At 54.6% G+C, this 17,115-nt stretch overlaps 1 protein-coding gene across 2 annotated transcripts; it reads right to left on the bottom strand.

The window, feature by feature from the left end:
* Nucleotides 1-8,407: 8,407 nt before the first annotated feature.
* LOC130554524 (uncharacterized) lies at nucleotides 8,408-16,352 on the bottom strand. Of its 2 annotated transcripts, none has more exons than XR_008962991.1 (2): nucleotides 8,775-8,810; nucleotides 8,408-8,690 (listed from the first exon to the last, which is right to left on the bottom strand). XR_008962991.1 is itself a non-coding variant. In XM_057334239.1 (2 exons), exons 1-2 carry the CDS (start codon nucleotides 15,873-15,875, stop codon nucleotides 8,688-8,690), a joined length of 1,137 nt encoding a protein of 378 aa, XP_057190222.1. In that variant the 5' UTR covers nucleotides 15,876-16,352; the 3' UTR covers nucleotides 8,408-8,687. The 2 variants fall into 2 exon arrangements, 1 of the variants encoding a protein (XP_057190222.1); XM_057334239.1 differs by lacking the exon at nucleotides 8,775-8,810 and adding an exon at nucleotides 14,742-16,352.
* Nucleotides 16,353-17,115: the final 763 nt, after the last annotated feature.

The following is a 17,115-nucleotide window of genomic DNA, read 5'->3' as shown; positions in this document are numbered from 1 at the left end:
CGCTGGACCATGCCAGCCTATTTATAATTCATCACCTATTCCCTCATTACCAATGTAATGATGCCTGTCACTAATCTGCATACTACTCATACTGATACTCTTCATAGAGCCTTAACAACCTGCTGAATGACAAATGAGTGTCATCAGAAAGTCGCCATTTAATCCCAAATTAGCACATGTTTCAAATGAGGGTTTTCTTATTAGATATGACTGGTTACAGTATATTGAGTTCCAGAACACATCCCATCTGAAAGTCCTTCATACATACTGAGAGTTTTGTTCATATAGTTTTGTTCAATACATTTAGTTGTAAATTGATTAAAAATCAAATGGAATTAAGTTGAATCCAAAAAAAGACTATACTATAAAACAATATTCTACTATATTCTACAACAATATGGTTTCCGTAGAAAAATCAAAATTTTGTAGAGACCAGTTACATATAAACTTTTCAATTGATTTTTTTTAAGTTTTGTAAATTTAGGGAAAAGTCTGTGATAATTTGCAATTGTGCCAATTACAGTCTACAAAATTCTGAGTTGAGGTCAGATTTTTTTTATTGTGAAGTTATGGAAGTATTTAAGCAACAGGACGGTTTGTCAGGGTTTTTTGTAGACTGCAGAATGTATAAATTAAACAGGCGGCACATTTTAATGACATTAACAGCTCTAGTAGAATAAGTTTGACAAACTAAATAATGTAGTTCCAAAACTTGAGAGTTGTGCCTTGTTTTGTCAGAGAAGTTGCAATGTGTATTTTTTGTATACAAAAATAACCATAAGCAAGTACACAAAAAAATCAGTTTTCAAATCTGTCTCCTTCCCCTTTATATCCGCAGTTGTTTGCAGAGAATGTCAGTTTGGCATAATTTAGCTTTAATTCACATACAGATAAATATGTAAAGTAACATGCAGTGTTGTTTTGAACAAAGATAGCAATATAGAGGAAAAAATCATGGTTCCCCTTCAGTCGGTCTCTCGACATTTTGTTGAGAGACAGACTGGGGTTTGATCTTGAGAACCTATCATCTCCGAGAGGAATTTTAAAACACCAATGGGCTTGGCGAATGGCACACGCATGCCAGTCCCCACCCCGTGCATACGGGTATAAAAGGGAGATGGCGGTGGCCATTCACTCATCCTTTGTTCTTCAGAACCTGCGTGGCTTATGTCAAGCATTATCTCTTCGAGACTCTTCGATTCGGAGGGATGAGGACGAACTCTCTGCCATAGCATCGGACAGCTACCTCCTGGCATCAGATGCGGAAGACCTCTCTGAGATCCCGCCCCCGGGTGGTCAAGCTCAAGATGAGGCCAATGCTGAGATATCAGCCATGCTTGACCGGGCTGGATTCATGGTTTCTGGGGTCGGAGCGTGATCAAAAGCCACACACCGCCCCGGTGCCATTCTTCCCGGAAGTGCATGAGGAGCTCACTAAGTCCTGGAATGCATCGTTCTTGGTGCGTTCCCTGCTAGCAGGCTCGGGGGCTGTTAATTCCCTGGATGGTGGGGCAGCCAAAGGCTATGTCGACATCCCCCAGGTGGAGCGTGCAGTCGCGGTGCACCTGTGCCCGCAGACAGCTGCCACCTGGAGGGGTCGGCCTAGACTTCCGACCAAGGCTTGTAAGCTTTCTTACAATGCTGCAGGACAGGCCGCTTCTGCCCTCCACGCTAAAGCCCTGAAAGACCTGGATGATAGGAAGGCCGACCCAAATTGCATGAGCGAGTTATGCCAAGAGAGGCATCTGTGGCTCAATCTTGCGCAGATGGGTGACACCCAGAAGGCCCGCCGTGCCGTGTGCAACGGGCACGCAGTATCGGGGCAGTGGACGGGTCCCCGGCTGCGGTGGCACATCAACTGCCTGGAGTTGCTGACTGTCCTTTTGGCACTGAGGAGGCTCCGGCCCCTCGTGCAGGACAAACACGTGCTGGTTCGGTCGGACAGCACGGCTGCCGTGGCACACATCAATCACCAAGGCGGCATACGCTCACGGCAGATGTCACGACTCGCCCGACGCCTCCTCCTCTGGAGTCAGCAGGTGATCAAGTCCCTGCGAGCCACTTTCATCCCTGGCGACCTGAACCAGACAGCTGATGCGCTCTCTCGTCATGGGACACCCCGCGGAGAATGGTGACTCCATCCCCGCGCAGTCCGGCTCATATGGGAGCGGCCTTTGTACGGCCCCTTTCGAGCCCCTCAGAGACGCCAGTCTCCCTCATCTAACGATGAAGACGGCACTCTTGATGGCGCTCGCTTCTATCAAGAGGGTGGGGGTCCTCCAAGCATTCTCCGTGTCCCATGGGTGCCTAGAATTCGGGCCTGGTAGTTCTCATGTTATCCTGAGACCCTGGCCAGGTTACGTGCCCAAGGTTCCCACCACTCCCTTTCAGGACCAGGTGGTGAACCTGCAGGCGCTCCCCTCTGAGGAGGAAGACCCAACCTCCAACGTGTTGTGTCCAGTACGCGCACTGCGCCTCTACTTGGACCACACACAGAACCTTAGTAGCTCTGAGCAGCTCTTTGTCTGTTTTGGGGGACAGCACCAGGGGAGGGCTGTCTCCAAACAGAGATTGGCGCACTGGATCGTGGATGCCATTACGTTGGCATACCGGTCCCAAGATCGCCCATGCCCGCTTGCAGTGAGAGCCCACTCCACTCAGGGTATGACCTCCTCGTGGGCACTGGCCCAGGGCGCCTCTCTGACAGACATCTGTAGTACTGCAGGTTGGGCTACGCCCAGTACCTTCGCGAGGTTTTACAACCTCTGCGTGGAACCAGTGTCAGCCCGTGTCTTACACACTGTCGGCATGTAAGGTCGGTAACTTGGTCGGGCGTACGCCTGCGAAAGCGCCTTCTCCCCTTTCCAGGCAAGTCTAGCGCGCTATTTCAGCCTCCCTACTTCCCCCCTTAGGGTGAAGTACAGGCATTCCATCCATCACTAAGCATTGGCAATTATGGTAACAGACTGGGCGGAGCGGTCTGTTGTAACCAAGTTCAGTATTGGTAGAGTCACCCCTGCTCAGGTGGACCCTTAAACTCGGACTGTTGCCCCATATGTAGTGACTCCCCTGCAAGGTCGTACCTTATGATGAATTCCTCACTCTTGGTTCCCCTGTCAGTGAACCTGTGACCTCCCCGCCGGTGGTTACTCCACCTGGGTTCTGTCCCCCCTATTCGGGCTGGGGCAATTTTCTTGCATGTTGTTCTCCCCACTGGTGAGACCATGTTGGTGTCTCCACATGTAACCTACCCTTGTGGTAGGATGTGGCCTCCGTAACACACTCTTCAACGAGGAGAGCAGCGATTCCCAAGTGTTCCTTATGGCACCGGGCGGCGTCTCACTAATAGAGATGAATGCCACCGTCCGTGATGGCCATCGGTACGAGCCTCTCAGGGTGTGCTACTAAGTACTGATCCCACTGGAAGATTATGTCTTGCAGTAGCGCTCACTTGTGGCTCGCTAGTCCAGTCAGCGTCACTCCGCTGGAGGTCATGATACGCCTCAGCACCATGTAAAGATAAGTCCCCAGTCTGTCTCTCAACACAACGTCGAGAGACCGACTGAAGGGGAATGTCTCGGTTACGACTGTAACCTCCGTTCCCTCCATGTCTTCATGCCACAACGCTTCGCCGACCCGCTGCAGCGACCAGGAGATGCCTCTCAGGTTCCTCAGCCCAAAAAATGAGTGAATGGCCGCTGCCATCTCCCTTTTATACCCGTATGCACGGGGCGGGGACTGGCGTGCGTGTGCCATTCGCCAAGCCCATTGGCATTTTAAAATTCCTCTCAGAGATGATAGGATCCCTTTCTTTCGGTCTCTCGACGTTGTCTCGAACCGACAGAGTGGGGTTCGTCTTGAGAACCTATCAGTGTGATATGAGGATTACTGTGAGCGTTAATCCGCCAGCCACTGGTTCATGGACCGTTCGCACCTCGTCTCGCTCGTCTGACCGTTCCCCAGGAGACGGTCCCACTATCTTGTTCCTCAACCACGTATTCGGAAATGGTGCGTGACAATGATGAGATGTCCCTTGCAGCATTGGGGGGTGATGTACTGCCATCTCACTCCGGCGATTCCTCGGAGCTCCCTCCCTCGGGCGGTCGAGCCCAGGAAGAAGCGGATGTCGAAATGTCAGCCATGCTTTCCCGGGCCGCCGTGAGCATTGGGTTGCAGTGTCCGCACTGCCTCTCCCGGCGCTCGCGGCTGGATACATGGTGCCTCGGGCTTGAGCGCGGCTCCAAGCCGCGCCCACCCCTAGTGCGGTGTTTACCGGAAGTGCATAAGGAACTTAGTAAGACCTGGAACGCCCCCTTTCCGGCACGTTCACGTCAAACAGGTTCTGTCACCCTCTCTTCCCTCGAGGGTGAGGCAGCTAGAGGATACGTCGATGTCCCCCAGGTGGAGTATGCCGCCGCAGACAGAGGATATCAAGCATATCCTCCTGCACCGCGACTTGGCCAAGAGTCCCACTTAAGAATTTCCCGCTTAAGAGTTTCCTCTCTCTCTGGGTGTTTATCACAGCCGCTCTCACCCTCTACACTATGGTGTTCGGCAACTCGACGTTGCGTCACGGCGAGACCCAATGTCTCGAGGATAAACAAGGATAATCAGTAGCCCTAAGCACTCTCAATCGACAGTGCGCTGTGCTACATCATCGCCAGGCAGGTAAGTCAGCAGAGCCGATCTCCTCCCCGGGGGCTTCCCCACGGCAAGGAATCCGCACTGCCAGCCATCGAACCACCCCCTGGGAGGTCGATGAAGCAGATCGTACTCCTAGCCCCGGTCTCGGTCCTTGGGAGCCTGACTAGAGCCCCCAAACCGTCACGTGGCTACGGGATACGATCTGTCTCGGCTACGCGATACAACTTACCAGACGCCTGCTTGAGTTCGGGACATCCTCTTACCTCAGTCAGAGGCAAGGATGCTCCCGTGCTTCGGGCCAGGGTCACCACCCCTCTGGCAAGCGATCGTGCTCGTCCCTCTGGCCGAGATGTTCAATGGGTTCTGCAGCCCATACTTCATCATCCCCAAAGAAGGGGGTTGCTAGATCTGCATACCCTGAACAGGCACCTACTCAAGCTGCCGTTCAGGATGATCACGCAGATGCGCATCCTGACGTCTACCAGACGTCAAGATTGGTTCATGGCAATCGACCTGAAGGACGCTTACTGTCATGTCTCGCTTTCGGGCGGGCGTATCAGTACAGAGTCCTCCCTTTCGGTCTGTCCCTGTCCCCACGAGTCTTCACGAAGACCGTGGAAGCCGCCCTCACTCCCCTCGGGGAGAGAGGTGTGCGGGTAATAACTATCTCGACTGGCTCATCTGGGCACACTCGTGAGATCTGTTGTGTACACACAGGGACCTGGTGCTCCGGCACCTAGATTGGTTGGGACCTCAGGTCAACCGAGAAAAGAGCAAGCTCTCCCCTGTGCAGAGCATCCTCTTTCTCGGTAGGGAACCCGACTCTGTCTCCATGACAGCGTGACTGACTCAGAGCACGCTCAGTCAGTGTTGAACTGCCTGAAACACTTCAGGTAGTCAGCGTTCCCCCTGAAACTTTCAGAGGCTCCTGGGTACATGGCATCCTCGGTGGGGGTGGTCCCCCTCGGGTCGATTCACATGCGACTGCTCCAACACTGGCTACAGAGACGGTTCCCTGGAGAGCGTGGCACACCGGCAGCAGGTGTATGATCATCACGCCTTTCTGCTGACGCACCCTGACCTACTGGTCTTCAATGACCTTCTTGCGGACAGGGTCCCCCTAGAGCAGGGGCAAGGCGCGTCGTGGTGACGACGGTTGCCTCCCTCCAGGGTTGGGGTGCCGTGTGCAATGGGCACGCAGTGTCGGGGCGGTGGACGGGCCCTCGTCGGCAGAGTTATTGGCTGTGCTACTTGCACTGAAGAGGTGGCAACCTCTCGTGCAGGGCAAGCACGTGCTGGTCCGGCAGGACAGCACAGCTGCCGTGGAGTTATTAATCGTCAGGGTGGCTAACACGACTCGCCCGACGCCTCCTCCTCTGGAGTCAGCAGGTGATCAGCTCCCTGTGAGCCACACACATCCCGGGTGACCTGAACCAGACAGCCGATGCGCTCTCTCGTCAGTCGACGCCTCGCGGAGGACTCCATCCCCGCCCAGTCCAGCTCATATGGGAGCAGTTCGGCCAGGCGCAGGTGGACCTGTTGCCTCCCTGGACTTCTCCCATTTCCGCTTTGGTACTCCGTGACCAAGGGACCCCTCGGCACAGATACCCTAGCGCACAGCTTGCCGCAGGGTAAGCGGAAGTACGCCTTCCCCCCAGTAGCCTCATTGCACAGGTCTTGTGCAAGGCCAGGGAAGAGGAGCATCAAGTGGTACTAGTTACGCCCTATTGGCCTAACCTGACTTGATTCTCGGAGCTAAGGCTCTTGACAACAACTCCCCCCTGGGCGCTCCCCCTGGTGAAGGACCTGCTTTCCCAGGGGAAGGGGCACGTTACGGCATCCCAGGCAGACCCCTGGAACCTCCATGTCTGGACGGGATGAGGAGTTCCTGAGTGGCCCACCCCCTGCGCTGGTTGGGACATCACTCAGGCTAGGGCCTCGGCCACTAGGCGGCTATACACCCATAAGTGGTGCCTCTTCTCGTCCTGGTGCTCTTCTCGGTGAGAAGACCCGTGGAGTTGCTTGATCGGCAACAGGCTGTCCCTTCCTCAGGAGAGACTGGAGAGTAACCTCTCCCCCCTCCACACTGGGAGTGTATGTAGCCGCTACTGCCGCTCATCACGACCCAGTTGCTGGGAAGCCTTTGGGACAGCACGACCTGGTCATTAGGTTCCTAAGGGGCGCGAGAAGGCTACCGCGTTGTCTGCGCTCCGTACCCTCTTACGACCTAGGCGGCGGGCCTCAAGAGGTCCCCCCTTTGAGCCCCTCGGATCTGCCGCTCTTTCTCACCTCACGATGAAGACGGCTCTCCGGATGTCGCTCACCTCCAAGAGGGTAGGGGACCTACAAGCACCCTCCGTGTCCACAGATTGCCTAGCACTCGGGCCCAGTGATTGGTTTGGGATACGCCCAACACCTTCGCGAGGATCTAATACCTATGCGTGGAACCGGTGTCAGCCCGCGTCCTGCAGGGCAACGTGTACGACCGGCAGCCGGTAGGGCGTACGCCCGCGAAAGCCCTTCCCCCTTCCTTAGGTGGGTCAGCGGCTATTTCCGCCTCCCTTCTTTCCCCACTGGGTAAAGAACAGGCATTCCATCCATCACTAAGCACCTTCGTGGGGGCAGGCTGGGCAGAGCAGCCCTGCCCCCTTAGGCCGGGGAACAGGTGAGCCATCTACATAGCTCTAACCGGACCTAGTGCTCCAGACGTGGTAACCCCCCCCCCCCCGTGGGCGGTTCCGTCTGATGTATCCTCATGAATGGTTCCCACATCGGCAACCCATGACCTCCCTAGGTGGACTTCCACCTTGCGGTTAACCCCTTCAGTCCGCACATTTTCCCATGAGTTCTCCTCTGATGGTGAGACCATGTGGTGTCTCCACTAATTCCTCCCTACGGTAGGTAGTGGTCTCTGTAGCGTTTTTCCCCCAGGGGGGAATAATGCTTACGCAGTGGCCCTTACGGTGCCGGGCGGATTCTCACTGTTAGAGAATAAAGGCCTCCGCCCGTGACGGCCGGTGGCAGGGGCTTCCCACCTTTTCGAAAAAGCTCTGGGACCCCCTACCTCTCCACTGGACGGTTACAATTTTGCGCTAGCGCTCACGTCTGACTCGCCCAGGCCAGTCAGCGTCGCACCGCTAGAGATTGTGACGCGGCTCAGCGCTGTGGCGTTTTCCATAGGAACCCTAATCTCTCGGTTCGACACAACGTCGAGAGACCGACAGAAAGGGAACGTCTTGGTTACGTGTGTAACCTCAGTTCCCTGATGGAGGGAATGAGGCGTTGTGTCCTTTATGCAACAACGCTGGCCGCCCGCCGCAGCGGTCGGAGGAGGCTCTCAGGCTCCTCAGACCAAACGGTGAATGAATGAGCACGCCGGCTTCCCTTTATACCCGGACATCCGGGGAGGAGTCCGGCATGCAAATTTCATTCGCCAATTTTCAAGATCAGAATCAGAATCAGAACCAGATGATAGGTTCTCAAGACAAACCCCAATCTGTCGGTTCGACACAACGTCTCATTCCCTCCATCAGGGAACTGAGGTTACATACGTAACCAAGACGTTCTCAAGATCAAGATCAAACCCCAGTCTGGCTCTCAACACAACGTCTCGTTCCCTCCATCAGGGACGTTACAGTCGTAACCCGAGACGATTTCAGATATACAGCTGCAGAAAATCAAACCTCAGGAGTGACATAAAATCATCCAACAGCAATGTGAAAGACTGACAGCATGACAAGACACATGAAAACTCTGATAAAAACTGAGTGTAGCGAGTCCGCTGTTAGTAGGAAGGAAGAGGACAAGGTTGGCGAGTCTGACACAGCTTTTATTCCACACAAAAAACCAAACGAAACAGAGCACCCAAAGTAAACAGTCCTAAACGTTCCCAGCTTCTCTCTCAGCCTGGCTTGTGTCGCTCGCAAGTCAGCGCAGGTCCTCCTGGCTGACTGGAAGGTTTGGGTCCGTGGCAGCTCGTGTGGAGTCCGTCTCTTCTCCCCCATTGTGCCTTCCTCTGGTGCTTATATCCTCTCTCCGCGCCCTTACTGGAACAAGACACAGGTGTTGATCGTCTGTAATTACTCCATTCACTTACCGCTCGTCTCCCGGCTCTCTCTCCTGCTGCACACCTCGCTACACCACGCTCCCCTCGCCACACTGAGGTTGTCACATAAGAAGAAAATGTGAACTTTTCCTAAATACATGTACACATATTACTGTTGTATTGCTTAAAAGTGAATATGAACTTGTTTTCTTTGCAGGAGGCGTGAAAAATACAGAGCATCTTTTCTGTTATGTTGACCTGTGTTCCAGTTCTCATTTTCTGCAAATAAATGCAAATAGTAGTGCTGTAGTACTCGAGACCATTAAAAAACGTCTCGAGTCCGGACTCGAGTCCGAGACCGGACTCGAGTACTACAGCACTACTATTTGCATTTATTTGCAAATTGACTTGTCTTGGACTCGTTGGTATTTCAACTCGGACTTGGTCATTGGTCTCGAAAATGTTCTAGTCGGTCTCGTCCGAGTCCAGCGATATATGTTTTATTTTCTCCTTCAAAACAAAACATTGATAGAGATGCCTTTCTTGGGTCTTTATATTGTCTCCCCGCGCCCTTACTGGAACGAGAGACAGGTGTTGGCTGTTTGCATTTACTCCACTCACTTACCGCTCATCTCCTGTCTCTCTCTCCTGCCGCACACCTCGCTAAACCACGCTCCCCTCGCCACATACCCCCACCGCCCGATTCAGGCCGGGGAGCCGTCCGGCCTGCAGCCCCCCCCCATTCCTGGAGAGGAAGTCGGCTACCACCATTCGCGCACCCGGCCTGTGGACTACCTGGAACTTAAAAGGCTGTAGTGCCAGATACCACCGGGTGATCCTGGCGTTGGTATCTTTCATGCGGTGGAGCCACTGCAGGGGAGCATGGTCCGAACAGAGGGTGAATTCCCGGCCCAGGAGGTAGTACCTAAGGGTGAGAACGGCCCATCTGATGGCCAAACATTCTTTTTCAATGGTGCTGTACTTAGCCTCTCTCTTTGAGAGCTTGCGGCTAATGTACAGCACTGGCCGTTCCTCACCCCCCACCTCCTGTGCCAGGACGGCACCCAGCCCCCTGTCCAACGCTTTTAGTAAGATCAGTCAGCGGGCTGGTGAGGTCCGAATAGTTGGGCACAAACCGTCTGTAATATCCCGCCAGCCCCAGGAACTGTCTTACCTTCTTTTTGGTCTTGGGACTCGGAAGTGGAAGCCTTTTTGGTCTTGGGACTCCCAAGTGGAAGCCCAGATACCTAACCTCCACCCGCCCAACCGCGCACTTCTTCGGGTTGGCCGTGAGACCGGCCGCCCTCAGCGCTCCCAAAACCGCCCTCAAGTGTTGGCTATGCCGCTGCCAGTCGTTGCTATAAATGATGATATCATCTAGATAAACAGCGGCATATGCCGTATGGGGTCGGAGGATACGGTCCATGAGGCGCTGAAAGGTGGCCGGCGCTCCGAACAACCCGAACGGAAGTGTCACGAATTGGTGCAATCCGAACGGCGTGGTGAAGGCAGTTTTTTCCTTAGATAATGGCGATAGGGGGATCTGCCAGTACCCTTTTGTTAAGTCCAATGTCGAATAAAACCAAGCCGTGCCTAGCCGATCCAGTAACTCGTCGACCCGTGGCATTGGATAGGCATCGAATTTCGATACCGCGTTCACTTTGCGATAATCCACACAGAACCTGACCGAGCCGTCCGTCTTGGGTACCAAAACTATCGGGCTCGCCCAGTCACTGTTGGATTCTTCTATTACCCCCATCTCGAGCATTGCCGATAATTCCGTCTGAACCACATTTTTCTTGTGCTCAGGTAAACGATAGGGCCGGCTACGAACTACTACGCCCGGCACCGTCTCGATATGGTGCTGAATGAGTTTCGTGCGTCCTGGTAGGGGCGAGAACACGTCTGCGAATTCCGCCTGCAACCTGGCTATGTCCGTGAGCTGGGAGGGTGAGAGGTGATCTCCCCCAGGAGCCAGAGCGAGTGATTGTGGTTTTATATTCGCTTCGGGTCCCAGATCATCCTCCCCACTAATTACCGTCGCTAGCATCACGGGTTCCACCTCCTGCCATTTTTTAAGGAGATTGAGGTGGTAAATTTGACGTGCCCCGCTCCTATCTGACCGCACTACCTCATAATCAAGATCTCCCACTTGCCGTGTGACCTTAAACGGCCCTTGCCACTTCGCTAGTAACTTGGAACTCGAGGTGGGGAGTAATACAAGCACTTTCTCTCCCGGTGAAAATTTGCGGAGGTTGGTTCCCCTGTTATACAGCCGGCTCTGTTTATCCTGGGCCTGTAACAAATTCTCCATAGATAGCCGCCCCAGTGTATGGAGTTTTGTTCTCAGGTCCAGGACATGTTGAATTTCATTCTTGCTGTTGGAGGGTCCGTCCTCCCAAGTCTCCCTCAGGATGTCTAAAACCCCTCGGGGCTGGCGTCCAAAGAGAAGCTCAAAGGGGGAAAACCCCGTGGAGGCTTGCGGGACCTCTCGCACAGCGAATAAGAGGGGTTCTAACCATTTGTCCCAATTTTTGGCGTCCTCGTGTACGAACTTACGAATCATGGTTTTTAACGTGCGATTAAACCGTTCTACCAACCCGTCTGTTTGAGGGTGAAAGATGCTGGTACGGACCGATTTAATGCCCAATAATTCGTAGAGCTCGCGTATCGTATGTGACATGAACGCCGTGCCTTGATCCGTGAGGATCTCCCGGGGGATCCCCACGCGGGAGATGACGCGAAACAGTGCCTCCGCCACACTCTTAGCGGAGATGCTGTGGAGCGGCACTGCCTCGGGATATCGGGTTGCATAATCCACTAAGACTAATGCAAATCGATGTCCTCTCGCTGACCGCTCTAATGGCCCGATGAGGTCCATACCAATTCTATCGAAGGGGACCTGCATTAGCGGTAAAGGGCGCAATGGCGCTTTTGGGGAGGCCGGAGGGTTTACCAGCTGACATTCACGACACGAGGCGCACCACCTGCGTACGTTCTCGTGAATGCCCGGCCAAAAAAATCGGGCCATGAGGCGGTTTAGTGTCGAGTTTTGTCCTAAATGCCCCGCCATAGGATTACAATGTGCCGCCTGGAAAAGCATTTCCCGGCGGCCCCGTGGTACCAACAACTGGGTTGTATCTTCCTTTGTTTGAGCGTCTTGGGCCACTCGATACAACCGGTCTTTTATAATTGCAAAATAAGGGTAGGAGCGCGGTTGGTCAGGTTGGAGAGGTTGGCCGTCCACACAGCGAACCTGTTCCCAGGCGAACCTGAGTGATTCGTCCCGGGACTGTTCCAGAGGGAAGTCATCGCGTTCCGAGAGGATTCGCCCCTCGGATCCGCTCGTTTCCCCTGTAACAGCCTCTCCCGTCTGTACAACCGCGCCGACTCCCTGTGTCTTTGGACCCCAAGCGACACCCGCACATAAGCATCCCAATAACTCCGTAAATGCAGGCCAATTGGTTCCCAAGATCAGCGGGTGTCGTAGGTGTGGGTTAACCGCCACCTCCACTCTATGCTTTTCTCCCCTGAATTGAATAAAGACGGGGATTAAAGGATATCTCACCACATCCCCGTGTACGCACCGTACCCGAACCATGCGGCTATTATCCAATGCCCCGGGCCGAACCAGGCTTTGATGGATGGAGGTCTGGTTACAACCGGAATCCACCAGAGCCGGGTATGTACCCCCCTATACTCACAGGAATTTGGTACCCTCCGTTCTGACCGGGGGCAGCCTGCGGCGTGTCGGGAACCCGGACCATTGTCCCGATCTCCATCACTGGACACCGATCGACCCAATGGTTCGGGTCTCCGCATCGCCAACAGGCCGGCCCAGGCGTCTCCGCCATCCGAGTGGCGGGAAGTGGAGCACGGGAAAGGCGCGGAGAGAGGGTGGACCCATTGCCGTCCTGGAATCCCCGGGGCGGAGCACGGTACCCGCTCGTGTAGCCCACGGGCTGTGGGAACCGTCGTCGAGGCGGCACTCGTGGTGGACCGGGGGGACGGGACCTAGGTGCAGGGACAGGACGGGGAGAGAGAAGAGAGAGAAGAGGGGGAGAGAGAAACAGCCTCCGGAGAGGAGAGAGAGACCGCCGGGAGGGCTTCGCCAACCCCGGGGCACACCACCATCTGATCTTCCGCCAGGTGGATGGCTGCGTCCAGCGACGTCGGGCGGTGGCACTGGACCCACTCGGCCGTTCTCTTGGGAAGCCGAGCGATGAACTGTTCCAGCACCACACGGTCGATGATGTCCTCGACGTCACCTTTCCCAGCCAGCAGCCATTTGCGGCAGGAATCCCGGAGCTGGTGGGCCATCACGAAGGGCCGGCCACTTTCGCCCAGCCCCAGCGACCGGAATCGCTGGCGATGCTCCTCCGGGCTACGGCCGACCCTCTGGAGGATGGCCCTCTTCAGGTCGTCGAAGACCAGGAGGTTCTGGATGGGCAGTGGCCGAGCCGCCAGTTGCGCTTCCCCCGACAGCAACGGCAGGAGTCGCCTCGCCCAATCCTCCGGGGGCCAGCCGCTAGTCTCCACCGTTTTCTCGAATAGATCGAGAAATGCCTCCGGGTCATCCTCTGGCCCCATTTTCGACAGCGGCAGGAATGCGGCGGTTGTCGCGGGTGCGGACGCTTCTGCCCGAACCCCCTGGTCCATCCAGCTCCGGAAGCTCTCGCGGTCCTCTTGCTGTGCCTGGAAGATGGACTGGAAGCGGAGCTCGTGGTCACTCCGAAGGTCCAGCAGCGCCTGGTGTTGTTCGCGGTGGAGGACCGCGAGAGACGCGATGATGTCCGCAAACGGCGTGCCCGATGTTGCCTGCATGATGGCGGTTTCCCTCCTACTTCCTTCCCGGGTTTCGGCACCAGTGTAGCGGGTTCGCTAGGGTAAGGAAGGAAGAGGACGAGGTTGGTGAGACTGACACGAACTTTATTCCCTTTTTGCCACACGAACAAAACAACTTAAAGACGCTGGTACGGACCGATTTAATGCCCAGTAATTCATACAGCTCGCGTATTGTGCGTGACATGAACGCCGTGCCTTGATCCGTGAGGATCTCCCGGGGGATCCCCACGCGGGAGATGACGCGAAACAGTGCCTCCGCCACGCTTTTAGCCGAAATGCTGTGGAGCGGCACTGCCTCAGGATATCGGGTTGCATAATCTACTAAGACTAATGCAAATCGATGTCCTCTCGCTGACCGCTCTAATGGCCCGATGAGGTCCATACCAATTCTATCGAAGGGGACCTGCATTAGCGGTAGAGGGCGCAATGGCGCTTTTGGTGAGGCCGAAGGGTTTACCAGCTGACATTCACGACACGACGCGCACCATCTGCGTACGTTCTCGTGGATGCCCGGCCAAAAGAATCGGGCCATGAGGCGGTTTAGTGTCGAGTTTTGTCCTAAATGCCCCGCCATAGGATTACAATGTGCCGCCTGGAAAAGCATTTCCCGGCGGCCCCGTGGTACCAACAACTGGGTTGTATCTTCTTTTGTTTGAGCGTCTTGGGCCACTCGATACAACCGGTCTTTTATAATTGCGAAGTAAGGGTAGGAGCGCGGTTGGTCAGGCTGGAGGGGTTGGCCGTCTACACAGCGAACCTGTTCCCAGGCGAACTTGAGGGATTCGTCCCAGGACTGTTCCAGAGGGAAGTCATCGCGTTCCGAGAGGATTCGCCCCTCGGAACCGCGCGCTTCCCCTGTAACAGCCTCTCCCGCCTGTACAACCGCGCCGACTCCCTGTGTCTTTGGACCCCAAGCGACACCCGCACACAAGTACCCCAATAATTCCGTAAATGCAGGCCAATTGGTTCCCAAGATCAGCGGGTGTCGTAGGTGTGGGTTAACCGCCACCTCCACTCTATGCTTTTCTCCCCGGAATTGAATAAAGACGGGAATTAAAGGGTATCTCACCACATCCCCGTGTATGCACCGTACCCGAACCATGCGGCTGTTATCCAATGCCCCGGGCCGAACCAGGCTTTGATGGATGGAGGTTTGGTTGCAACCGGAATCCACCAGAGCCGGGTATGTACCTCCCCCTATACTCACAGGAATTTGGTACTCTCCGTTCTGACCAGGGGCAGCCTGTGGCGTGTCGGGAACCCGGATCATCGTCCCGACCTCCATCACTGGACACCGATCGACCCAATGGTCCGGGTCCCCGCAGCGCCAACAGGCCGGCCCAGGCGTCTCCGCCATCCGAGTGGCGGGGAGTGGAGCACGGGACGGGCGCGGAGAGAAATGGGACCCATTGCCTTCCGGAAATCCGCGGGGTGGAGCACGGTACGCGCTCGGGTAGCTCGCGGCCGGTGGGAACCGTCGCCGCGGCGGCACTCGTGGAGGACCGGGAGCCCGGGACCTGGGTGCAGGGACAGGAGGGAGAGAGAGAGAGAGAGAAGAGGGGGAGAGAGAAGAGGGGGAGAGAGAAACAGCCTCCTTAGAGGAGAGAGAGACAGCCGGAAGGGATTCGCCAACCCCGGGGCACACCACCATCTGGTCTTCCGCCAGCTGGATGGCTGAGTCCAGCGCCGTCGGGCGGTGGCACTGGACCCACTCGGCCGTCTTCTTGGGAAGCCGGGCGATGAACTGCTCCAGCACCACGCGGTCAATGATGTCCTCGACGTCACCGTTCCCAGCCAGCAGCCATTTGCGGCACGAATCCCGGAGCTGGTGGGCCATCACGAAGGGACGGCCGCTTTCGCCCAGCCCCAGCGACCGGAATCGCTGCCGATGTTCCTCCGGGCTGCGGCCGACCCTCTGGAGGATGGCCCTCTTCAGGTCGTCGAAGACCAGGAGGTTCTGGATGGGCAGTGGCCGGGCCGCCAGCTGCGCTTCCCCCGACAGCAGAGGTAGGAGACGCCTCGCCCAATCCTCCGGGGGCCAGCCGCTAGTCTCCGCAGTCTTCTCGAAGAGGTCGAAGAACGCCTCTGGGTCATCCTCCGGCCCCATCTTCGATAGCGGCAGGAACGCGGCGGTTGTAGCGGGTGCGGTCGCCTCTGCCCGAACCCCCTGGCCCATCCAGCTCCGGAAGCTCTCGCGGTCCTCTCGCTGAGCCTGGAAGATGGTCTGGAATCGGAGCTCGTGGTCACTCCGAAGATCCAGCAGGGCCTGGTGTTGTTCGCGGTGGAGGACCGCGAGAGATGCGATGATGTCCGCAAACGGCGTGCCCGATGCTGCCTGCATGACGGCGGTGTCCCTCCTACTTCCTTCCCGGGTTTCGGCACCAGTGTAGCGGGTTCGCTGTTAGAAGGAAGGAAGAGGACAAGGTTGGCGAGTCTGACACAGCTTTATTCCACAAAAACCAAACAAAACAGAGCACCCAAAATAAACAGTAAAAATGTCCACGGCTTCTCTCTCAGCCTGGCTTGTGTCGCTCGGAAGTCAGCGCAGGTCCTTCTGGCTGACTGGAAGGTTTGGGTCGGTGGCAGCTCGTGTTGAGTCCGTCTCTCTCTCCCCATTGTCCCTTCCTCTGGAGCTTATATCCTCTCTCCGCGCCCTTACTGGAACGAGACACAGGTGTTGGTCGTCTGTAATTACTCCACTCACTTACCGCTCGTCTCCCGGCTCTCTCTCCTGCTGCACACCTCGCTACACCACGCTCCCCTCGCCACAATTACATTTAAACAAACACGCATTTAGGTAGCGACAGTCAAACGTCATTTCACACAACACGTTTGTTTACTTCAGTTACTTTAAAACGTAACTATAGACAGTTTCATCAGACGCATGCGCCTGGCCCGAAGTTAACTTCTGGTCTGTGTTTGTTTATAGGTCTAGCTATTGGCTAATAATATAACTATTTATAATTTATTTAATTTATAATAATATGTTACTGTATAATAATTGTATTAAATAATCAATTTGTTGATTTTTATTGTATATTAATTTGATTAAATAAACAATTTGTTGAATGGGTCTTGTAACTGTCGCATTTAAGTTTAACCAAGTAATGGTTCTTCTACTGGTAACCCAAAATAATACTGAGTAGACATACTTTAAACTTGCTAGCTAATGTAATTTACTTGTTATTTCTTTTGTTTGTTATCAGAAATAATCTTCAGGGACTCTGTTCTTTGTGGATGTGTACCGGAGGTTAAGTTTGGACCACAAAGCGTTTTTTGAAGGAGAAGCACACGCTTTCATTTACATGCTAAATAAAAACAGAAATACTTTGTTAAAGAGCACACCACTCGAATCAAAACTGCTAAAATCGAAGATCACAAAATGAACATGCGCATTTTAGTATCAGCTTGATAGTCAGCCTGAGGCATGAATTATTAGAATGAATGGCTCGTATCACTAATTTCCTGTTTTAGCTATTTTTATCTCTGTTGATTCAGAAACATAAATAAAGATAATTGATTGAAATGTGCACGTGCCTCAGCATGATCCTCTGCAGTAGACAAAGTTTCATTGTTTCATT

The sequence above is a fragment of the Triplophysa rosa genome, linkage group LG5 (genome assembly GCF_024868665.1).
Source record: "Triplophysa rosa linkage group LG5, Trosa_1v2, whole genome shotgun sequence".
In the NCBI taxonomy this organism is placed as follows: Eukaryota; Metazoa; Chordata; class Actinopteri; order Cypriniformes; family Nemacheilidae; genus Triplophysa; species Triplophysa rosa.
Note: the sequence above shows the minus strand (reverse complement) of the source record. Positions and strands in the feature narration are given on the sequence as shown.

Bases quoted from the DNA above. Each gene is read 5' to 3' on its own strand.
- LOC130554524 (XM_057334239.1), bottom strand. From the start codon at position 15,875: ATGCAGGCAGCATCGGGCACGCCGTTTGCGGACATCATCGCATCTCTC.